At 45.7% G+C, this 25,656-nt stretch overlaps 1 protein-coding gene across 1 annotated transcript in view; it reads right to left on the bottom strand.

Annotated features, from left to right (window-relative positions):
- The window catches only part of SPRED2 (sprouty related EVH1 domain containing 2), a 121,680-nt gene extending 98,094 nt beyond the window's left edge, over positions 1-23,586 (bottom strand). The window contains exons 1-2 of the mRNA XM_036873207.1: positions 23,470-23,586; positions 20,205-20,863 (exon numbers count right to left, since the gene is read on the bottom strand). Of these exons, the coding sequence (XP_036729102.1) occupies positions 20,205-20,230 (26 nt within the window). The 5' untranslated portion in view covers positions 20,231-20,863; positions 23,470-23,586. The remainder of the gene's footprint in view (positions 1-20,204; positions 20,864-23,469) is intronic.
- Between the last annotated feature and the right edge of the window lie 2,070 nt (positions 23,587-25,656).

The raw sequence follows: 25,656 nt of genomic DNA, 5'->3' as shown, positions 1-25,656 counted from the left end.
CGGGAAGATTCCACATGTCATGGAGCAACTAAGCCCGTGTGCCACAACTACCGAGCCTGAGCTCTAGAGCCTGTGAGCCACAACTACTGAAGCCCACGCACCTAGAGCCCGTGTTCTGTAACAAGACAAGCCACTGCAGTGAGAAGCCCGCGCACCACAACGAAGAGTAGCCCCACTTCACCATAACTAGAGAAAGCCCGCACGCAGTAACGAAGACCCAACACAGCCAAAAAAAAAAAAAAATCAAATTCAAGAACTATTACTGATTCCTGTAAACTAACTGGCCTGAATCCCCCCCCCAAAGAGACAAAATTTAAAAAACTCTTATATTTACTACTTTATTAAAATAGCTAAATTCGTATCCCAAAAGCATCTGTGTTACATCACTAAGGAAAACTTCTGAAAAAAATTACTAGGGATTTTAAAGTTTCAGTCAAACCTTTTAAAAAATTAATAAAAAACAGTCGTGAGGCTCTTTGGTGGGGCTAATGGCAGACACCAGGAGGGTGTCCAAGGAATACTACCCAGAACTTCTGCTGCCACTGTCCTTGTCCCCACGGTGAGCCACAGCCACCCCCCCCTCTCTGCAGGAGACCCTCCAACACTAGCAGCTTAGCAGTCAACACTTCCGTTCTTAGTCCCAATACATGGATTTGAAGCCCAGTTCTACCAGTTGGCTGTGTGAAGTTGGACAGAGTGTTGGGACATTCACAGAAAGATAGACAAGATGAAAAGGCAGAGGGCTATGTACCAGATGAAGGAACAAGATAAAACCCCAGAAAAACAACTAAATGAAGTGGAGATAGGCAACCTTCCAGAAAAAGAATTCAGAATAACGATAGTGAAGATGATCCAGGACCTCGGAAAAAGAATGGAGGCAAAGATCGAGAAGATGCAAGAAATGTTTAACAAATATCTAGAAGAATTAAAGAACAAACAAACAGAGATGAACAATACAATAACTGAAATGAAAAATACACTAGAAGGAATCAATAGCAGAATAACTGAGGCAGAAGAACGGATAAGTGACCTGGAAGACAGAATGGTGGAATTCACTGCTGTGGAACAGAATAAAGAAAAAAGAATGAAAAGAAATGAAGACAGCCTAAGAGACCTCTGGGACATTAAACGTAACAACATTCTCATTATAGGGGTCCCAGAAGGAGAAGAGAGAGAGGAAGGACCAGAGAAAATATTTGAAGAGATTATAGTCGAAAACTTCCCTAACGTGGGAAAGGAAATAGCCACCCAAGTCCAGGAAGCGCAGAGAGTCCCATACAGAATAAACCCAAGAAGAAACACGCCAAGACACATAGTAATCAAATTGATAAAAATTAAAGACAAAGAAAAATTATTGAAAGCAGCAAGGGAAAAATGACAAATAACATACAAGGGAACTCCCATAAGGTTAACAGCTGATTTCTCAGCAGAAACTCTACAAGCCAGAAGGGAGTGGCATGATATACTTAAAGTGATGAAAGGGAAGAACCTATAACCAAGGTTACTCTACCCAGCAAGGATCTCATTCAGATTCGATGGAGAAATCAAAAGCTTTACAGACAAGCAAAAGCTAAGAGAATTCAGCACCACCAAACCAGCTCTAAAACAAATGCTAAAGGAACTTCTCTAAGTGGGAAACACAAGAGAAGAAAAGGACCTACAAAAACAAACCCGAAACAATTAAGAAAATGGTAACAGGAACATACATATCGATAATTACCTTAAACATGAATGGATTAAATGCTCCAACCAAAAGACACAGGCTCCCTGAATGGATACAAAAACAAGACCCATATATATGCTGTCTACAGAGACCCACTTTAGACCTAGGGACACATACGGACTGAAAGTGAGGGGATGGAAAAAGATATTCCATGCAAATGGAAATCAAAAGAAACCTGGAGTAGCAATACTCATATCAGATAAAATAGACTTTAAGATAAAGAGTGTTACAAGAGTGAAGGAAGGACACTACATAAAGATCAAGGGATCAATCCAAGAAGAAGATATAACAATTATAAATATATATGCTCCCAACATAGGAGCACCTCAATACATAAGGCAACTGCTAACAGCTCTAAAAGAGGAAATCGACAGTAACACAATAATAGTGGGGGACTTTAACTCCACACTTACACCAATGGACAGATCATCCAAACAGAAAATTACTAAGGAAACACAAGCTTTAAATGACACAATAGACCAGGTAGATTTAATTGATATTTATAGGACATTCCATCCAAAAACAGGTTACACTTTCTTCTCAAGTGCGCACAGAACATTCTCCAGGATAGATCACATCTTGGGTCACAAATCAAGCCTTGAAATCATATCAAGCATCTTTTCTGACCAAAGCGCGATGATATTAGAAATGAATTACAGGGAAAAAAACGTAAAAAACACAAACACATGGAGGCTAAACAATACATTACTAAATAACCAAGAGATCACTAAAGAAATCAAAGAGGAAATCAAAAAATACCTAGAGACAATTGACAATGAAAACAAGACGATCCAAAACCTATGGGATGTGGCAAAATCAGTTCTAAGAGGGAAGTTTATAGCTATACAAGCCTACCTCAAGAAACAAGAAAAATCTCAAACAATCTAACCTTACACCTAAAGGAACTAGAGAACGAAGAACAAACAAAACCCAAAGTTAGTGGAAGGAAAGAAATCATAAAGATCAGAGCAGAAATAAATGAAATAGAAACAAAGAAAACAGTAGCAAAGATCAATAAAACTAAAAGCTGGTTCTTTAAGAAGATAAACAAAATTGATAAACCATTAGCCACACTTATCAAGAAAAAGAGGGAGAGGACTCAAATCAATAAAATTAGAAATGAAAAAGGAGAGGTTACAATAGACACCGCAGAAATACAAAGCATGCTAAGAGACTACTACAAGCAACTCTATGCCAATAAAATGGACAACCTGGAAGAAATGGACAAATTCTTAGAAAGGTATAACCTTCCAAGACTGAACCAGGAAGAAACAGAAAATATGAACAGACCAATCACAAGTAATGAAATTGAAACTGTGATTAAAAATCTTCCAACAAACAAAAGTCCAGGACCAGATCGCTTCACAGGTGAATTCTATCAAACATTTAGAGAAGAGCTAACACCCATCCTTCTCAAACTCTTCCAAAAAATTGCAGAGGAAGGAACACTCCAAAACTCATTCTATGAGGCCACCATCACCCTGATACCAAAACCGGACAAAGATACTGCAAAAAAAGAAAATTACAGACCAATATCACTGATGAATATAGATGCAAAAATCCTCAACAAAATACTAGCAAACAGAATCCAACGACACATTAAAAGGATCATACACCATGACCAAGTGGGATTTATCCCAGGGATGCAAGGATTCTTCAATATATGCAAATCAATCAATGTGATACACCATATTAACAAATTGAAGAATAAAAACCATATGATCATCTGAATAGATGCAGAAACAGCTTTTGACAAAATTCAACACCCATTTATGATAAAAACTCTCCAGAAAGTGGGCACAGAGCGAAACTACCTCAACATAATAAAGGCCATATATGACAAACCCACAGCAAACATCATTCTCAATGGTGAAAAACTGAAAGCATTTCCTCTAAGATCAGGAACAAGACAAGGATGTCCACTCTCAACACTATTATTCAACATAGTTTTGGGAGTCCTAGCCACGGCAATCAGAGAAGAAAAAGAAATAAAAGGAATCCAAATTGGAAAAGAAGTAAAACTGTCACTGTTTTCAGATGACATGATACTATACATAGAGAATCCTAAAGATGCCATCAGAAAACTACTAGAGCTAATCAATGAATTTGGTAAAGTTGCAGGATACAAAATTAATGCACAGAAATCTCTTGCATTCCTATACACTAATGATGAAAAATCTGAAAGAGAAATTAAGGAAACACTCCCATTTACCACTGCAACAAAAAGAATAAAATACCTAGGAATAAACCTACCTAGGGAGACAAAAGACCTGTATGCAGAAAACTATAAGACACTGATGAAAGAAATTAAAGATGATACAAACAGTTGGAGAGACATACCATGTTCTTGGATTGGAAGAATCAATATTGTGAAAATGACTATACTACCCAAAGCAATCTACAGATTCAATGCAATCCCTATCAAATTACCAGTGGCATTTGTTACAGAACTAGAACAAAAAGTCTTAAAATTTGTATGGAGACACAAAAAACCCCGAATAGCCAAAGCAGTCTTGAGGGAAAAAAACAGAGCTGGAGGAATCAGACTCCGTGACTTCAGACTATACTACAAAGCTACAGTAATCAAGACACTATGGTACTGGCACAAAAACAGAGATATAAACCAATGGAGCAGGATAGAAAGCCCAGAGATAAACCCACACACCTATGGTCAACTAATCTATGACAAAAGAGGCAAGGATATACAATGGAGAAAAGACAGTCTCTTCAATAAGTGGTGCTGGGAAAACTGGACAGGTACATGTAAAAGAATGAAATTAGAACACTCCCTAACACCATATACAAAAATAAACTCAAAATGGATTAAAGACCTAAATGTAAGACCAGACACTATAAAACTCTTAGAGGAAAACATAGGAAGAACACTCTGACATAAATCACAGCAAGATCTTTTTTGATTCACCTCCTAGAGTAATGGAAATAAAAACAAAAATAAACAAATGGGACCTAATGAAACTTAAAAACTTTTCCAAAGCAAAGGAAACTACAAACAAGACGAAAAGACAACCCTCAGAATGGGAGAAAATATTTGCAAACGAATCATCGGACAAAGGATTAATGTCCAAAATATATAAACAGCTCATGCAGCTCAATATTAAAGAAACAAACAACCGAATGCAAAAATGGGCAGAAGACCTAAATAGACATTTCTCCAAATAAGACATACAGATGGCCAAGAAGCACATGAAAAGCTGCTCAACATCACTAATTAGTAGAGAAATGCAAATCAAAACTACAATAAGGTATCACCTCACACCAGTTAGAATGGGCATCATCAGAATATCTACAGACAACAAATGCTGGAGAGGGTGTGGAGGAAAGGGAACCCTCTTGCACTGTTGGTGGGAATGTAAATTGATACAGCCACTATGGAGAACAGTATGGAGGTTCCTTCAAGAACTAAAAATAGAATTACCATATGACCCAGCAATCCCACTACTGGGCATATACCCAGAGAAAACCATAATTCAAAAAGACACATGCACCCCAATGTTCACTGCAGCACTATTTACAATAGCCAGGTCATGGAAGCAACCTAAATGCCCATCAACAGACGAATGGATAAAGAAGATGTGGTACATATATACAGTGGAATATTACTAGCCATAAAAAAGAACGAAATTGGGTCATTTGTAGAGACGTGGATGAATCTAGAGACTGTCATACAGAGTGAAGTCAGAAAGAGAAAAACAAATATCGTATATTAACACATATATGTGGAACCTAGAAAAATGGTACAGATGAACTGGTTTGAAGGACAGAAATTGAGACAGATGTAGAGAACAAATGTATGGACACCAAGGGGGGAAAGTGGTGGTGGTGGGGGGGTGTGATGAATTGGGAGATTGGGATTGACATATATACAGATATGTATAAAATGGATAACTAATAAGAACCTGCTGTATAAAAAAATAAAATAAAATTCAAAAAAAAAGGAACCAATGCAGAGAAAAAAAACAGTCGTAATTTTGGACAGCTGTAGGTGATTTTTTGGTGTGCTTTAGAGTGTTTCTTTATTAAATAAAAGGCCTCTTGGATCAACAATTAGAATTTATTTGGTATTGTCTCTTATGATCTCACTTTACATTTAACATCAATTTGGTATCTTCGTCCCTAAGAGATTATTTGTTACTAACTTTAATGAGATGGAACCACGAAGAAAAAGCGGGAAGGGAAAGAGCAAGTCCCCTTCCCTAATATGGATGTGTGTGACCTTTTGAACCCCCTCCTGTATGACAGATGACTCAGGATAAATTAAGGGGCAGTGATAGAGGAATCTTTTGTTTGTTTGAGCTACAACTGACACATAACATTAGTTTCAGGTGTACAACATGATTCGCTATTTGTATGTACTGCAAAATGACCACCACAATAAAGTCTAGTTAACACCCATCACCCAGGGGGACCTTTAAAAAGAGTGAGTAATGCTCCTTGGGTGGTGCCATCTTGGTTGGTCACAACCCTCTAGGTTTGGTGGTATTCCCCTCTTCGAAACCCTGATTAGTCTAAGATACAGTAGAATCTCCTAGATTTTTTGAAATACTGACACAGGGTGTGAGGGTGAAATTCTAATTCAGTTGGTCTAGGGAGGAGAAAGGTGAGAGTGGAAAGATGGACAGGGGTTGTGTCCTAGGAAAGCATGGCAAACCAACCCGGATATGCTCCACCTGGGGCCTCTTGATATACTGATAAATTGCCCTTATTAGGACAGTCAGGGGAGGAGTTCTAGTTCAGGCTGCATGCCACGGGTGGGGGCTAGACCACAGCTGTCTATTCTCCTGGTCACTGTTGTACTGCTAGATGCGGAACATGAGGAATATGAAAGGAGGGATCTGCAGGTAAACCATTTATAACCAAACCACCTTGGCCGTTGGGATGATCCAGAAGCACTGGGACGTGGAACCTGAAACCCCACTGTGCAATCTTTAGGCTCATAAGGGATCCTTTGCTCTATGAGTAAGAAGGATGCCCAGCTGATGGAGATTAAAGGGGGGGGTGGTGTAGAACCCCAAGAGAAGGAAATTTTTAGGTACACATTTCCCACCCTACACAAGCAGTATGAACCTTGTTATCCAAGAGGAGTCCTGACTGAGAACTATAGTTCCAAAGCAGGATTGGGAAACGGATCAAGTCTCACCACGGTAAGGTGAGACTGTCTGCTGGACCGTGGGCTCTTGGGGATAGTGTGTCTTGGTTTAGGGATTGTTTTTATTCTTCCTCAGGCAGAGGTTTCTACACAGCCACCACACTTAGTAGCTATGTGGTTTGGTACACAGGATAATCCCAACTTTATCTGGAGTTAACCTGTGGGGCAGCGGCCTTACAAAAATGAAAGTAAAATGATACCATAAAAAATATTCATTATATGACCAGCTGGTCAACTCTTCCCTCCCTCTCTTTGCTGTAACAGCACCTGTTGGCTTAGAAATGTTCGGAGTTCTCACACTAGTGCGCCAAAACCGCCACCCTTCCCATGCTGGCATCCACCGACCTCCCGCCTCCCCCCACCCCCCGAAACCTGCATATCAAATATTACTTCCTGCTGTCTATGACCACACCGCCTTGGCAGTTAACATCAAAAGCAAACACATGAAGAGAAGAGAAGGCACTGGAGCTGGGGAGGAAAGACAAGCGTAGGTAATGTTTCATAGACTTTTTTGCTAGCGCCCAGGTGCAAAAACCTTGGGGTCACATGTATGTCAACTTCTCATCTAAGGGCTCATCTTTTCTCCCCCAGGATGGAGAGCTGAGGGTAGCCCTCCTCTGCTTCCACTCCCTACCCTCCTGTTCCTGAAACACACATGAGGAAGCCATCCCTGGGGACCCCTACCTGCCACCCGAAGGTGAGCCACGCAGGAACAGCGTCTGGCAGCTCACCTATTCTCAACTTGTGCAGGGGCTGACTGAGGCTGACGCTGTGTTCAATGTTGATGGTTCCTCATCAACACGGGCTACGTTTATCTAAATTGAACAGGTTTCCACCATCTTTTTCCTGTCTCTGGAGGGTTCAACAGCTCAGGGTGACAATTGTCATGAATGTTTAACACAGCACCCAAAATAGGACTGGAACCAAGGCCAGATGACATCTGCTTGCTTATATATCCCAAGCCACCAACTAGTTGTGTGACCCTGGGTTCGTCCCTCGACCTCTCTGGACTGCAATTTTTCCATAAAAGAAGGGAGCTGGCCTTGTCCTAAGATACCCTCCAGTTTTATAATTTTATGGTCAAGTTGCAACCATTTTACTTCATTGAGAAAGGGCAGTGTATTCTCCACTTCACGAGGGCAATTTCAGTTGAGTGGTGCTGTGTTCCTGCAGAAGTAACAATGCTAAAAGCAAACAAAAAACAAAAACCCTCACCTGGTTTATTACTAGCCTGTAAGTTTGATCTACAAAGTAAGCTGGTTAATTTTGTTTTGAATTTCAGAACCCCCCCCCCCCCATCTTCCAATAAACATAATGACAACCTCTTTGGAACAAAGGTTCCCACAGCAGGGCCTACTGCATTTCATTAGATCCAGAAGGAAAGCCCTGCCCAGATACAGGTTCTTAGTGGCCTCTCCGACTCCAGCCTAGTCTGCAGCCTCCAACTAGTTGGAATTTACCAACATATCATTTTATCATTTCTTTGCTTCAAAACTTTAAACAGCTCCATTCCACCTAAGGAACGAAAGCTCAAATACGTATTTTGTTAGCCTGGCATGCAATAACCACTCAAATTTAGCCTCGCCCGACTGGAACAGCTCTTTTTCTGAGCTCCCCCAGCATAAACCCAGAGGTGGAGTTTCCTCGTCTGTGGAAGAAACCTTTGGACATAAGATGCCTCCTCTCCAACCTGCCTGACCCACCCCTCTCCCACACCATCACCACCACCATCCTTATCTGAGTCCTCTAAAACTCAAGTCCCACCTGGTCGAAAGTGAACTCTCCCCTGGCTATTGCAGCAAGAAGTACTTGAATTTCTTCTTTGTATTTCTCTCTATTTTTAAAAAGAATATTATACTTATTTAAGAACAAAAGTTTTCTTAAAACAAGAACTCTCCTTACAATACTTGGAGCTACATGAGTTCTTCAACATTATGTTACTATCCAATCCCTTTATTTTAGAGATGAGAAAGCCAAGTCCAGAGAAGCAGCTCGGCATCTTGACGAAGGTCCCAGGGCAGCTTAGTGGCAAAGAAGTGATGGGAACCTAAGTTTCCTGACTCCCAGAACTTACTGTACATGGCAACCTGGTACCATCTTCTCTGCTACTTGGTATCCATTCAAAAGCTTCTAGTGTTGGGTATATCCTCTTTTCCACAGTAAAGAGTTGTGTGCTGCCCAGCACAGGTTTCAGTAAATGCAGGAAGGGAAAGGGGGAAGAGCTGGACGACAGAAGACACACTCCCCCAGGACCCCCTTCTTAGGAGAAGACCCAACTTTGTGCCAAGTCTCTGTGGGGGGATGTCCTGACTCATTTTCAACTCCTCCCATCCACCTCCAACCAATGCCCTCTACTTTCCTTCAGACCTTCCAACCAATCCCCAAACGGCCCGGAGCATAAACACACCCTTTGCATACGCATCCCCTACAGAATGACCACACTCGTGTCCTTATATCCAGAATGAGGGTCACAGCAGCGATTCCCAACTTTCTAAGAGTAAGTATTCAAAGGCAGAAAATTCAGGGATCGGCCCTCCTCCCCAGGGATTATAGCTGTATTTTTAAGTAACTGTGAATTGACAAAAATATAACAAACATCCACCGTGAACTCAGTACAGTAGTATTTTATTGAGGTTGTATTTGATTATTCTATAAATGTAGCTACATACATTGAAAGAGTAATACATGTACATGGCTGATGTTATGTACATATTCGCTTCACAAGCAACACTTGAAGTGCTTATGGGTCCCCAGTCACTTGTTGGGCAACTGCTGGGTGGTGGCATCATTTCAAGACTTCGTGGTGGGGGGGTACCTAAATGCTGGGGAGGGACCTTAAGTCTCTTATCACCTTCCTCTGAAAGAAAAATATGACAGGCCAACAAGGGTCCACAATCAGCTCATTTCAGATTTCTCACTCCATCTACCTTCTTGTTGGAGTTATTACTTATCACAGGCGTTGGTATCTTTAGTACCTCTTTTTGGGGGAAACAAAGGGTCTTACTTCAGTCCTCTGGTCTATTCTTGGCTTTCCCAGCAATGCTGCCTCAGGTAGAAAGCCACTTTCCGATTCATATTCCGGTCTCTTCCCCACCTCTCCCCAGGAGTTATCTCTAAAGAGTAAGTGCTGACAAGTGATTGATGATTTGCATTTTAACCCTATTCAAATTTGGGTAAATGGTTTAATATGCATGCTAATATTCTATCATTATTCCAATTAAGGAAACTATTATGTTAAAGTGTTTAATCAGGAGAATTAGGGAGAACTCCAGACACCTAAAATTAACCTCTAATAGTCTTGACATTCATTTCATTTAAGTGCAATTTGCCAAGCTATAAGCAACTCCCTGCCTAAGACTTCTGCTTAGGCACGTGGGGATTCCTGATAAGACCTAAAAGCAATTCATTTCCTAACTAGATTGCTGTCTAAAAGAATAAACTAAAAGGGCTACAATTTAAATACAATCACATCCCCAAGCAGTCACATTCCAGAAGACTTAAACATCATCATCTTGATCCCCAGGAACAACAATGCTATTCGCATCAGAAACAACACAACCACTTCCTCTTTCTCTGACCTTCTCAGTTTAATTACTTCCTGTGATTTCTTCTAGGGCTGAGTGTGCCTGCTTCCCAGGGCGGCTGGCTTTCCATAGGAGACTGATTTGTCTGGAAGGTGCAGAATGCCAGCTGACAGACATTACACACAAAGCGCTGGGACTTCCTATTTCTCTTTTAGTGATGGATCTCTTGGGCCGCCTGGCATTCACCAAGAACTTTTTTTAAGCCATAAGAAGAAGTAAAAATTCTTCCAGCACCTTCACATCTGAAATCAAGCTATACCTCAAAGCTGGAAGTCCTGCCAAGAATGGGGAAGGGCAGGCCCTTGATAATATCTCGCTGCAGTGGAAGCACCACACCTTCTTGTCCAATGAGCTTCTTCAATAGCTTCCAAATGCCAAGTATGTAAGGTCACCTTTGAAGACACAAACCTGGCAGCCGGGAGCTCACCATCATCACAGCCACAGACACAGGCTCTTGCTACTCAAAGGTCCCTGGATCTCCAGTACCAGCAGCATCGGGAAGTTTGTTCAAAATGCAGAATCTCTGGCCTTACTGAATCAGAATCCTCATTTTAGAAGATTCCCAGGTGATTCCTATGCACATTCAAGTTTAATCCTCCTCTCAAAACAGCTAGGCTAAAAAGCAGGTCCAGGAGAATAGCATGCTTTGTTAGCCATCCTGCTCACACACACTCCATCAAGGGCAAGGTGGCTGGTTCTCTTTCCAAAAGAGGTCTCCGTGGAACTGCTCTTTGTGTCAGTACAGAAAAGGCCACCTCAGTGGGCACTGGTGCCCTACTCCACAGAGCTGAACAGGAATGCAAGGAAGAAATGTCATCTCATAGTTTCGAGGCATTTCCAGGATTCTAAACGAGTTCTAATCTCATTCGCTCAACGGTAATATAAATCAAGCTGTACACGCGATAGTTTCTTTGCAAAAACTGAGGCTCTGTGAGGTCATGACACATAATGTTGTTCTACAGACATGGGATCTGAAGTCAAAAACTGTGGGTAAAAATAACAAATCCTGCTCTGTGACCTCAGACAAGATACTTAAACCTGGCTGAATCTTTTCTTTGCCTGCAGCTGTGGACCCTTTTGGCTCTTGGACATAGTCCAGCCACGTGTGAGTGCGTGAGTTTACGTACACACAACACACGAGCGCACACACACTCCCCCTAAAAATGACTCGAAGAACTTGTTAGGGGATTCTAGGAAGGGCATGTAGCTCCTCTAATGTTCTGGAGGAAGAGTTCCCTCCAACCCAAATCTGGGAATCCCGATGCTTGCAGCTCGAGGGGGAACCCTGCAGAGGAAGAGGAAGAGGAGGGGAAACACCTCTGGCAGCCGGTCAGTCCATGATCCAGACAACACTGGCCTCACACCCCTAAGGCACATGGAAGTGCCTAGCAGGCTAGAACGTAAGCTCCCCGAGGGCAGAGGGTGCTTCTGAGTCACAGCTCAGGTCCTGCCTGGCAGGTAAGGTGTCTGGAACACTGGGTGCAGTAAGTGAACGGCACTCCACAGCTAGTCGCTCCCTTTCCTCCAGCCTCACCCCCACTGCTATTTATTTTAGCCAGTAAATAATTTATACATGGCTTTGCAATTAGGATCCAAGTATGCTCTAAAGTCAGGTTCTTTAGATTCAGAGAATACTACACTCCAAATGGACACCTGTAATCTGGCAAATCTACTAATTTTCCTTAGTGTAAAAGACATCTAAGAACGGATGGTATGGGCCTCAAAGCTGGTTTGCAAACAGCAAACTCCTCCTCTGAAACCTGTTCACCCCCAGATTAGTGAGAAGGCCACCATTAAGCCTTCAGGGCCAGAAGTCACACTGAGGCAGGGCACACCAGCCTGGCACAGCAGACTTGTTTTGGAATTTGAAGCATGAGAAAAATCCCAGATATCATTTAAACTATTAAGCAAAGGAGAGAAATTTAATAACTATGTTAAGACTATATTCACACTTAAACAGCTTCAAAAGGTCTGTAAAAATGAGTAAAATTATTAGGATGCTGATGATTAAATTAAACCTCTGGTCCAGCATCCACTTTATTCCTTGGCTGGAAATATAAAACGCGAACACCAACATGGCACGCGAGTAGACAAAACAAGCCATAAGCCAGCTTACTCCTGAGAGAACTCTCAGCCTCACCCATTTCCACCAAGCCTATTGACTCTTGTTTTAGAGACAATTTGAACGCTGTTGGTAATATGATTTCTAGACCACAGACAGGGATGGCAAGAGAGTCCACTATATGCTACTATAGGTAAGTACACTGACTGTAAGAGTCAGTAGAGGGAAGAGGCAGAGTGTGACCCCAAAGCCCATGTTTCTTCCACTACCATCATGACAACCTGCCCCTCGAAGTAGTTCTGAAAAAAACAAAAACAAACAACAAAACTCAAAGTCTTTTTGGATGTGGGTACAATGTGAATTGTCATTTAATTTTTTATATAAAGTAAAACTATTTTTCAATTAATGAACATTTATGTTAACCAATCAATAAATGTTTGCAGAAAGCCTACTATGGGCTCAGCACTCTACCAGGCTATGGGTATACAGGTCAATAAGCTATTATTCCCACACCGGGAAGGGCAGATGGGCCAAGCTTCTGGGTGCATTCTCAGTTAGGGTGGGATGCAAATATTACAAAATAAACAGTGCTTATCTGAAAAATCAATACGGGAGGCCAGAGCCAAAGCAATGAGAAAAAGAAATAAGAGGAATAAACAATGAAAATGAAACACAAAGATGAACTAAGAAAGACAATTTAAAAAACTTAGCCTGAGGGGCTTCTCTGGTGGCACAGTGGTTAAGAATCCGCCTGCCAATGCAGGGGACACGGGTTCGAGCCCTGGTCCAGGAAGATCCCACATGCCGCGGAGCAACTAAGCCCGTGCGCCACAACTACTGAGCCCACGCTCTAGAGCCCACATGCCACAACTACTGAGCCCGCGAGCCACCACTACTGAAGCCTGCACGCCTAGAGCCCGTGCTCCACAACAAGAGAAGCCACCGCAATGAGAAGCCCGCACACCACAACGAAGAGTGGCCCCCGCTCGCCGCAGTTAGAGAAAGCCTGTGCACAGCAACTAAGACCCAACGCAGCCAAAAATAATAAATAATAAAAAAACAAATAAAAATAAAAAACTTAGCCTAATTAAGTTTTAAGCGTTTATGAATGACCACAGGGAATAAATCTAAGAATGGAAACAAAGAGATCCGAAAAATCTTTATTTCAGTACAAAGAGGAGGAGCCAAAGCCATACATTTTGAAGCTGCCCATGTTGTTTAAAATCTCTTCACTCACAACTGCTAAATGCCAGGGTGAAGTCAAAATCCATTTCTCCTTGGTGCAAGTCAACACAGAAATTTTGTTTTCAAGTAAATCTTCAACTACCCTTTGAAAGTAGCATAAATAACATAAACAGGATTTGCTGTCATGTGTGCCATATGCCCCCTGTGAACATATTGTTGACAAAGATTACCTGAGAAATGAGTAGTTACAAAACAGTTGGTTCTTAATTTAGTCAACTCCTATGCCAGTTAATATCAAATATTTTACTAAGATCCAGGCCTTACTTCCTTTCCCTGACAGGGAACACCAAGCTGTGGTAACAATCTTCCATGCCTACTAGGGCAAGTACACAGAAAACATATTTCACAGAGCACGGTGTGCACCAGTGCAAAACATTCCTTCTACTCCAGTGACTAAAAGCCCTAGACAATGCCTTAAAAAATCATCAGTGTTCTAGCCTTAAATATTGCTCAAAAAGAAACATTTACAAGAATAGTTAATGAGTTTATCAATATGACTGGGTCTTTAAAAAAAAAAAAATCAGCCCAATTTACTTAAGAGAAAACAAGCCAAAACTGAACACAAAAACTTCCTGCTCTGCCTCTATTATCATCTTGTTCAGTTTCTGAGGATTTTGCTGTTAGATTGTGTATTTGTGTTCATCCCCATAATATAGGAACTCTGCCAATAGTGGAGTTCATCAGCACAACTGTCTCCGACTTCAAGTGTTAAGACTCCATCAGAACCCTATAGCTACTGCAAATTGTTAATACTCTGATTTCTGCAGAGATTCTCCTGCAGAGGCAGAAACACAGGCCCCGGCTTATTGCGTTTAAGATGTTCTACTTGCCAGTTCTCACAATAGTGATTGGAATCAAAACGGTTTTGAGTTGTCAATCACAGATCACCACCACCAGACAGTTCTGTACCCAATTTCCACAAGACATGCCAGGGGCTTCAGGTGAACACGGAGTTTCTCAGAAGGAGGCTTATACACAACCTAAGTTAACCAAATATGACAACTGTAATTATTGCATTAGTCAGCAGGGACAAAACAGCATTTTAAAATAATCAAATCCATTTTTTAATTTAATAGATCTTTATTAAAAGCAACCACAATGTGCCCAATGGTATTGGGACAACAGTTAGAAAACTAGGCAGTTAAGAGGTAACCCTAAATCCCAAAAGCTCATGTTCTGGGACAGAATCTAGCTGGGTATAAGTCCAACTCTAAATGGTGATAACTGTCATACAGTGTGGGAGGGAAATGCTATAAAGAGCCCACGGTTTTGACTTAGGGAGTCGGGGTGGGGAAAGTCTAGGAGGACCTCATAAAAGGAATGACTCAGAGCTGGCTGGTGGGGGGAATGAGCAGAATTTCACTTGTTGGAGAAGGAAAGGAAGAAAGATGACTCCGGAATAAACAGCACAAGCAAGGAGATCGTTGAGCAGAATAGTATTGGTACTGATACTGATCCACTTTTTATACATGTTTTTGGTTAAAGGGACTGGAAAAAAGGTAGCATTTGTTAAGATCCCTGTGGAAACAAACCCAGCAGATGGAGGTTAGTCCAGGCCCACCACCTAACAAGACATACAGCCTCGCAGTAGGCACTTAACTTTATACAATGACAATGTCTTTATACAGTGACAATGTCCTGGCTTATAAGCTTGTTAAGGTCTTTCCAAGTTTTTTGTTTTGTTTTGCTTTCAAGATTTTCTGAGGAAGAGACCAAGATTCCAATTCTGCATAATCAACTCTGTTTTCAACATTTAAGGATTCTATTCAGGTAGAGTAGAAACACACCCCCCTTTTTTAAGGCTAATGCATAGAGAATGGATCAATACTTGTAACGAGTCTTAATTACCACAACTCTTATTTCAATGACTGTAGGGCGAACATTCCAGTAATAATCAACTCTGAATTCACACTCCTCCCATTATCTTAAGGTGTATCACAGAATGCTCAAGCCCAAGTTTATTTAAATTCACTTTAGTTCAGTATGTGCTTCATAGCATTTTCAGGGAAGATAAGGGAAATGAAAAAAATTATGGCAATGACAGACTGTCACCAATGCAGAAGAATCAGGGACAGCGTGACTGTCAGAAACAGTGTGAGCTCTGAAGTCAGAATGACTAAGGCTGACCACCCTCTCCCCTTCTGAGACAGTACCTCATGGTGCTTTAAAAACACAGTCCTTCCTGAGCCAGGCTGCTGGGGTTACTTAACCTCTCTGGGCCTTGATTTCCTCACCAATAAATGGAGGTAATAAAACCATCTACTGCATAGAATTGTTGAGAAGACTAAATGAGTAAAGTGCTATAAAAGATATTTGCTCTCTTCAGCTTCCTCATCAGTTAAATGGGGTAACACCTCCTTCACACGGTTATTTGAAAGTGAGCCTGTCAGAAACCTATCTCAGTGCCCAGCACAGAGCCGACACCAGACACCTGTGTTATTCCTAGTGTGGGCTGCAAGCTTTACACAGGCTGGCTCATTTAATTCCCACGCAACTCCACGAAATCAGTAATATTTATTCCCATTTTATTCACTCAGATAAAAGCAAAGTGAGATACATTAAGTAACTTGCCTTAGATCAGAAAGTGACCAAATGGCTAAGCCTTGAGCCATAAGTATGTTACAAATGCATTTAAAGCGGAATCTTCAGCCCTTGGCTGAACTAACCAGTTAGAAAGACATTTTTCAGTCAGTTGAGACTGAGAGTTAAAGACATCAGGGAATTATTCTTAATTTTGTAAAGTGTGATCATGGTATTGTGGTTTCACGGGATAGTATGCTCGTCTTTTGGAAAGTAAGCTCAAGTAATTGGATATGAGAGTTCTAATGTCTAATTTCTTTGAAATGGTTCAGCAAAAATATTAAAGCCTTTTTTTAAAAAAATGGGAAATCTTCCAACATTAGGGAAAATATGAGTGAGGGCAGAGCTACAAATCCATTCTCAGCAAGATGTGTGTTGCAGAGAAGAGTTCATGAACAAAATAGAAAGCTGAATGGTAGCCAGGTGTCTCCTGAGTTACAGCTGCTTGAGAAGGGTTTCTTCATTTTGTCTGCAAATTTCCAAATCATTTATAACCATGATCAAATGACTTAAGAATACAGACAGAATGCATATGATTTAAAAAAAAATTTTCCACTCCCTGTATACAAAAGACCACTTTCAATAATTTATTGATGCTGTTTAATTTTTCAATTATTAAAAAAAGATCTGTGGAGTTGTAAATCTTAACATGCATTTCTATCTGGAGTGGGATCAAAAGAGGATCAGGGTATTTTCTATATGGAAGCTGTTGTTTAGGACCATCAGCGAAAAGAGCATTCCTGAATTTATGAGCATATATTTATTAGAGAGCAGTTTTATTTTTTTCTTTTCTTTTCTTTGTTGGCTGCGCTGCACGGCTTGCAGGATCTTAGTTCCCCCACCAGAGACTGAACCCGGCCACAGCAGTGAAAGTACAGAGTCCTAACAACTGGACTGCCAGGGAATTCCCTAGGGAGGAGTTTTAAATTGACTTGGAAAAGAACATTAGACGACAAAACTTATTATTTTTTAAAAATTAAGCATGATTTTACCAGTTGCAAGACTGAGTTATTGTATTCTGATGCTAAATGTAACATATTTAAACACCTGTATTGTGTAATAAAAACCTTAAATATATGCGGACTATCAGGAAAATCTATTTTACCTAAGGCACAAATATATCTCTCAAGTCTCCAGTTTGATGTCACTTCCTTATAACACACCTTGTCTACTTCCGAAAGATTATCTGAGTGGCCTCAAACATAAAACCATCAGAAAATAGGAAACTGTAATGAATATAGAGGAGCAGTAAATAAATCTAGCGAAAACCTAAGCTAATATGGCTACCATAACCAAGCAAAAATTTTAGCTGAGCTTCCAGAAAGTGGTAGCAAAAACAAAAAAAAACAAAAAAGCAATCACAGCTAGCTCTGTAACTCAGAGAGAAACCTTCTTCCTGGCACCAGCATTTAAAAGGAATTTTTCAGAGGGATCATTACATAAGAACGTTGAACAATATAATGGACAGAGTCCACAAATGGCAGTTTACAGCCCAAACAGCCCGTTTTCTTACCAGGCATTTCTTGTCTCATGACAAGGTCATTACATTAAAAGAAATCCCGAGAAGGCCATTTCTGCAGTGGGCTAAGGTGCCACAGCTTTCTGATTCTCTAACTGAAACCAGAACCTGTCCTCAAATATCCATTGTCTCAGTTGGGCTTCTGACAGCAGTGGGGGCAGCCGGTTCCATGCTGAACTGCTCAGAAAGCCTGGAAGAGAGAGATTTATTTCTTGCTGATGATTCCACCTGAAATTCCTTTGCTTTGGATACCAGATGGGGTAGGATGTAAAGCCGACCTGCTGCCCTGAAAAGGGAGCGGCCAGGCCAGTATCCCCAAGGGATGGAGCCAAGGAACCCAATCTAGGGTGGTGAACCAATCTCCAACAAGCCCAGAGCATGGCAACCGTCCCTCCCTGCTACTACCGCTAGCTGTGTGTGCAGGGACAAACAAGGACCCATAAAAATACCTGTTTATTAGTCAAGTCCAAAAAGGGGCAAGGCGCAGCAGCATATTCCTCCCCCTGCCCCACATTTCAGCCCTAGAAGGGCAACATATTACGATTTCAAGATACAGTCTATGAAGGCAAACCAAAAGGTCTAAAATAGAAAGGCCAGCAGATGTGGTGGGGCAGCGGACACGCACACCAGGCGGGATCGTCTCCAGCTACGGACGCGTGTCCGGCAGACCAGGAGTTACTGCAGTCAAAGCTCCCTGGGGACCCACAGAAAGGAAATTCCCTTTCCCAAACACCAACCCTCCCAACACCCCCTCCCGCCCAGCCTGGTGACAGCAGACGCCAAAGGATAAAGGGGCATTAAAAAAAAAAAAAAGTGAGTAGATTCTTAGAGCACAGCATTCTGTCACCTGCTGCATAGCCCTCAACGCCGGCCAGCCCTGAGTCACTTCCCCTCTCTGCCCCGGGTCTCAATGCTCGCGGGGGCAAAAGACCCGGGGCCTCGGGCGGGGGCTACCCGCAGCCCCCACGCCCCTGCAAACACGCGCTGGGCCTCTCTCCAGGCAAGTCCCGGCGGCTGCAGACCCGCTCTCTGCGCCCCAGCCAAAGAGCCCCAGCCAGCGCCGCCACTACCTTGGCTAATGGCAGCTCTGAATGAAAGGAGCCGAGGCAGGCTCCGGATTTATGAATGTGCAGGGGAGGAGGGGAGGGATATCATGTGACAATAAAGGAGACCGTCTTATTCACAAAAAAAAAAAAAAAAAAAGTGGCTGGCGGCGGGCACAGCCACTGAGCAGAGGCGGCCGCCGCGGTGCGGTGACCGCTTGGACCCGAAGCCGACGACCTCAGGCACGGGGCCGGACGGCCCTGATTCTATTGCACCCGCGATCGGAAACGCCTCGGGCGCGGGTGGGGGAAAGCCAAACCGGACTCGGCGACCGTGGAGCCGGAGGGAGCTGCACCTTGGCCCGGGGCTGGAGAAAGACACGGGTCCCGCGGGAGGCGGCGTGTCCGCCGGAGAGACCCTCCAGCGAAGCGCCCCGAGCATTGTTCCCCTCGGGCCCGCGGGCCGGGCACGCACGCGTGTGCACGCGCACACGCACAGATAAACACACACACACCGATACATACACACACGTGTCCGCAGCGCGCTGCCCCGCACGCTCCCGCCCGCCCCCGCCGCACGACCTCTGATCCGCCCAGCGAGCAGCCCAGACCCCGCGGGACGCCTGTGCTGGGCCCGCCGGCGCGTGCACACACACTCACACGCGCCGCGGGACCCCTGGGCGGCTCCAGCACGCCGGCCCGCGCGGGGACCCGGGCGCACGCAGACCCCCGCGCAGCCCGCGCCCAGTCCTCCCTGTGCTCCGCCGTGTTTTTTATGAATGAAAATGTGGTATGCAAATGAGAGCGATTCAGGAAAACGACATGGCGGAGCCTCGGCCCCAGTGGGCTCCCGAAGGGACCGCGGGGCGAGCGGCGGTTGCGAGAGCCACAAAGTCACCGTGTAAAAACCCACCGACCCCGGGAAGCCGGAGCGGGGGGGTGTCAGGTCTTCCGCTCCCGCCGCCGAGGATCTCGGCGGGAGGGGTGTTTGTGAGTCCCCGGACAGGGAATGGGGACCGCCCCGAGGTCACCCGCGCGCCCTTGGCCCCCGCAGCGGCCACCAGCCCGCTGACCCAAGGCGCGCCCCCGCTGGCCCGCAGCAGTTTTCGCCCCCTCCTCACTTCAACAAGCGGGAAATCTCGCGTCCCAAACCCCACAGACCAGCGAGTCGCTGCACCCCACGCCAAGTTCACCCAACCAGCGTCCCCGCCCGCGTCCTCAGCCCCGGCCCCCACGCTGCCCCCGCGGGGCACCCTCGTCCCACCCCGCGGCCAAACTTACTCGTCCGGGTGTGTTTCTTCGGTCATTTTCCTGTTCACCTAGACGCCTGTCCCGCGGCGGGCAGCTTTGCTCCCTTCATCTTCCTGTCTGCTCACCCCCCTTCTTCACATCTCCGGAGATCGCCTGATTTGGTTGGGGGGAGCTGCTAGAGATGAAGGGGACGCCGCAGAAGGCAGAAGGGGAAGCAGGGCGACCGGAGCGCGGGGTGAGGTCTGGGGGAAGGGGTGCACAGGCAAGCTTCGGGGGAGAGTGAGCGCCGCAGCGCCGAGGGGCGAGGCGGGCGGGGGCTCCGGGGGCTCGCGGGCGGGCGGAGAGGAGAGATTTGGGAAGGGGACAGCGATGGGGGAGAGGAGAAGAAAAACAAGCGCGCCGTGGAGCGGCGGGGACCGCTGAGAGCAGGAGGAGAGGGCCGGCCGCGGGTGGGGGCTTGGTCCGGGGTTGCCCCCGGAGAACCGGGCTAATCACGGTTCCGGGGAGCGCTCGGCGGTCGGGGGAGGTGCGCCTGGAAGGCGGTGCAGGGCGCCCGGTCCGAGCCCCATCTCTCGACTCCGCCGATTTACTCCATATTGGATTCTCACCGCCGCCAACAGGAGGAGGAAGTAGGGCGGAAGCGATGACGTCTTCCCAGCGGCCAGAGGTGGTGGAGTGCAAAAAGCTTCCTACTTGCGACCGAAAAAAAAAAAAGGAGAAAAAAAAAAAAACTTTGTTCCGTCTACTGAGCATGCCCGGCTTCCTTTCCCCACCCCCCCCCACCTCCCTCCTGGCTTCCACTCCCGGAGGAGCCCCGGAGCGGAGTTACTTGCGCCGCGTCTAACTCCGGATCCTCCTTCGTTAGCGCTCCGGGTTTTAAGATGCCCGAGAGGAGGGAGGAGGCGGCAGCCGCAGACTCGCACACATCTGGCTCCCGGTTGGTTCCCTCCCTCCTTCCAAACCCCTGGATTAAAAATCGGAGGACGGGGCGGGGGGGGGGGGGAGGGGGAAGACGCGGAGCTCAGAGGAGGGCCGGAGGAGTGCTCGCGATCAGAAGACCAGCTATCCCCGACCGTGGGGCGGGAGGGTGGGGGGCGGCACAGGTGCCTTTGCCAAGATTCTGAATGTCAGAGGCTTTTCAGTTTCACGTGAATCTTATGATCTTTCTTTTTCTTAGTAGGGGAACGGGCAATTTTAAGGAAACATTATTTGTACATTGAAAAAAAGAAATCCAACACAACCCAGAAACGTTTGCATTCCAGTAGAAATGAAAGACTTTCCCAGGTTAAAAGGTAAACCCAAATATGTTTTTTTAAATTATTCAGTAAATCTCTGTCAAGTTGGTGGAGGATGGCCCTTGTCCCATGCCCCTGAACGCCACAACTCCTGGCCCAGAGGTTGCCGGCTGCATGGGCTTTGGCACAGTGAGATGGGGAGATGGAGAGCTCCTCGAGCCCAGCTCCCCCTCCACCTCCCCTTTGTTTTTAAATTATTTTTCCTGCCTTGGCCTGGGACCATGGGCCTGGATGTGTCTGCACTTTCTAAAACAGCACTGTCTAGGCAATGGGCAGGCAACCTAAACAACTGTAACAGGATCTTTGCTTGGCTTGATGCTCTGCTATTGCAGTCTTGAAATTCTTTATGGTGTTTGAACAAGGGGCTTCACGTTGTTACTCTGCAGTGGGTCCCACAAATTCCATAGCTATTGGATATTTCCTTCTGGGGTCTTGCTAGGGAGCAAGAGATGCAGTCTCTGCCCCTTCCTGATCTCCCAGTGCAGTACTTTTCTATCCTCCTGAATGTGCCAAGACACTACACAGAGATTTTTAACTTAATAGCAACCACTGAACAAATTAAGAGAAGATTATATGCCTCAAATGTAGTATACCTAAAGTGTACATGTATGCATTTGGACAGCCACAAGTACTCCGAAGATAGAATTTCACCTTGAGTGAAGGAAAAGCTAGTGGTTTACCCTAGGCTTCGTGTTTATGATAACCATGATCTTTGTGGACATGGATTGGGTTCCACCCGCCCTTGATGCTGAGTGCTGGTGTGTGGTGGTGAAAAGGGCACTAGACAGGGGAGGAACACCTGGGCTCTGGTTTTCTCCTAGCAGCCCTGAGACCCTGAGTGAGGCTTTTAGCAATTCTTCAGTTTCTTTATAAAACAAAGATAACAAGGCCACGCTTGTCCTTCTGTTTTTGAGGCCGTTGAGGGTCTATGAGAAAGCACTGAACAAAGCAAGACCTCGTTGTTGTCTAAATTCCCATAAGGCTAAGGCATCTACCCAGTTCTCACCTTTGTCCATTGTTGCTTTTCTCAACAATGTTTGAAAGAGTTCCCACTCACTCATTCCTGAACTTCCAGGAACATGGACATTTGTCCATGTCAAAATTATCCACCCAATGGGCATCTCTTCGGCGCCACCCTCCAGTTTCAGAGTACTCAAATGGCAAGGTGGCAGGTGAGGTGATTATTAATTTCTGCAGGTAGGCAAGCTGATTCTGTGTTATCACAACTCATTCATCCAGCTCCCTGCTAATAGCAGTGAATGACTGGCCCAACCCAGGGACCAGGCAGCCGGAGAAGCAAAAGAAAACATTCCAAGGTCCAGGAGTCACCAGGTCCCAAATTGGTTGTCCTGCTGCCAGACTCCAGCAGGTCCTTAAGTTCTCTGAGCCTCGGGTTCAGTGTCTGTAGTGTGAGGATAATTCCCACAACATAGAGTCACTGGGAGGATTAAATGGCTATAAAGTGAAGGCACTGTGTTAAGCACTCTGCAAATAGGAGATTAATGGCAACCATTTCTTCCCTCTAGCCAGTGGATTACCAAATGCTCCCCCCACCACTCCTGGTCCTCTATGTTCCTCTAAAGAAAACCTTGCAATTCTCTTCTGCCTTCTTCATTACCCAAAAGGGGCCTTTTGATGAAAATGTTCCTAGCAGGTCACCTCTTGGTCCCCCCATCAATTGCTAACTGTGACTCCGGCAGCTCCAAAAATAAATGGCGGTAGTGGGCGAATAACTTAGATGTTTTTTGATCTGACTATCAGAGTGTTATCAAAGTCTACTGGATTGTTTCCAGAATAGGGGGTATCACGATTCAGGGCTTTAATTTAATGACATTCCTGAAAGAGCTAAATACCCGCATCCCGGTCTCTCCCACACAACCAGCGAAACAAGGGGCAGGCAAATCAAACCAAGGGTGTCTCGTACAGCGTCAAAAGTAATATTGATCTGCTCACAACTTCACGCTAACCCAGCGGAGCCCCCCAGCAGGACCCCCACCTACCCGCCTCTCAACCGGAGTCCGGGGCCGGGGAGCACCCCCTCCCGAATCCTCCTCGCCAGCCGCCTGGAAAGCCTGGAGCCCGGAACCGGAGAGACCCTCGGCGGCCGCCGGACGGGCATGCTCACTAGACCCGCAGGTCTCCTTTAAGTCAGAAGCCGGCCGCGGCCCCCGCCCCCTCCCGCCCCGCAAGGGCGCGGGGAGAAGCGGACATTTTCTCCTTTTCAGCAATCTGCTCTTTCTTGTCCTTCGCCCCCGCTCTGCGTCCTCCCACTTCTCGCCCGTCGGGGTCCGGTAGGGCGGGGAGTGTAGATCTCCCCGGGGTGGGCTGGTGATAATAAGTCCCCTTCCCCTCCCGGGGGTGTGGGGGCGTGGGATAGGGGGTGATTGGGGGAGGACTCCACTGTGCCCTAAGGTTTGTGCTGCCCGGCCGCGGCCCGCAGGAGCCCCCCTACTGCCGCGGCGCCCCCCGCTCCCCGCCCCGCGAGGCGGGCGCAGCTGCGTCCCGCCTGTCCTCACCTCACCCCCATTCTGCCCCTTAGGTATTTCTCAATGACCGGCGCTCGGAGGACACTTCCGACCCGGGAGGGAGCGGGTAGCATTAGCTCCCGCTTTATCAGTTCCTTCCGGCCTGCTGGGAGCCCAGCCCTGCGCTCAGTTTGGCCGCGCCCGGGTGCTTTTATTATTGTTTAAATAAGCAGTCGTGTGTGCCAGGGTGTGCCAAGCGACTTTGCAGCCTGGCTGCCTCCCCCAAGACCCGCCGGCCGGAATGGAAACCCAAGCTCTCTCGTAATGAAGGGGATGATGCAAACTTAGAAACTGACCCGGCACCCGGGAATGGCGCCCCACCCCCACCCTTGGCGCGCGGCGTCCCAGTCCGGGCATGAATGGCTGGAGCCCGATTGCATAATCGGCGCGGTATATATAGCCGGCGGGCTGGCTGCTGACGCGCTCCTGCGTCCTGTTATCGTGAATACTTCATCGCCGATGGCGTTGGCTCCCGGGTCATTTTCCCTTTCAGCTGTAAGGCTGGGATTTTAAATAGCAGAGATGAAAGGCTCTTGTCCCTGCCTCCCTCCTCCCTTGAGTTCATGTATTGTGAATGAAACCTCGCTGCTTCCTGAAATCCCTACTTCAGGTAGGAGAGAGGCTCAAAGTCAAGGGTCAAGGCAGCGGTCCACCGAACCTCGTGTGTGTGTGTGTGTGTGTGTGTGTGTGCGCGCGCGCGCGCGCGCGCTCGCATCCGGGAGGGAGAGAGAGCAAGAGGTGATTGACAGGACTGGGCAACCTTCTCGTTGAGAAAACGTAACCGCTTAGGGTTTGCCCCTGGAGTTTCAGTTTACAACTCTACAGCCTCAGTTTATGAGTAGATTATGCAAAGGGTCTTTTCGGCTGTGGCTGCTCGCTCTCCCTCAGAAGGCCTCGCTTCTGTAGAAGTGCTGTTTCATTCGGAGGAGCTGGTTCCCTTTCCCCTCGGAGGCAGCAAACATCCCCGACTGTAAAAGCCCTGGGGACATTTGAGGTCTGGGAGAAAAGCAGTGCAACGGGTGTTTAGCCATTCTCTTGTTCTAGAACTCTTCTTAGAAGCTTCAGCTATGTCCAAAGATGAGGAAGTATAAAAACTTATTCTTTCCAACTGTATTTCACAAATATGGGGTCATTTTAAAGATGACAGTATGCAGAGGGGTTTTTTTACCCCTTCTCTTAAACACGAAGTTTCAACTTATTTTCTCAAAATAAAATGACTGGTTTTTCATAAATGCATTTCTGGCATGTGAAAGGCAGTGGTCTGGTCATTATTTTTCAAACTGGAGGCCCATTCCTCCAACCTGCATTTAAAGTGCCAGGTGCTTTGTGAGGCTATGGGGATACAGTGGTCAATGAACCTCCTGCCCTCTAGGGTTTCAGTCAGGTGGGGCAACAGTCCCGTAAAGAAAGCATTAGGACAATGGCATAACTGCTCTAAAACATGGGGTAAGCAGGAGAAAAAGCAGAGGTCAGGGAAAGGAAGGCTGCCCAGAGGAAGGGGTGTTTGAGCCAGATCTTGAAGGAAGGTGAGAGGGCGTAGATAACTGACCCAAAGGCCCGAAGGTGTGACAGTGTGGGGAGCCAGGGTCACAGAGAGGCCGAGGAGAAGGGCAGGTCAGGGAGGCAGCAGAGACCATGCTAAAGGAGGTTAGACTCTCTTGA

This window comes from Balaenoptera musculus, chromosome 13, assembly GCF_009873245.2.
Source record: "Balaenoptera musculus isolate JJ_BM4_2016_0621 chromosome 13, mBalMus1.pri.v3, whole genome shotgun sequence".
Taxonomy (NCBI): domain Eukaryota; kingdom Metazoa; phylum Chordata; class Mammalia; order Artiodactyla; family Balaenopteridae; genus Balaenoptera; species Balaenoptera musculus.
The sequence above is the reverse complement of the archived record's forward strand: the minus strand, read 5'-3'. Positions and strand labels throughout refer to the sequence as shown.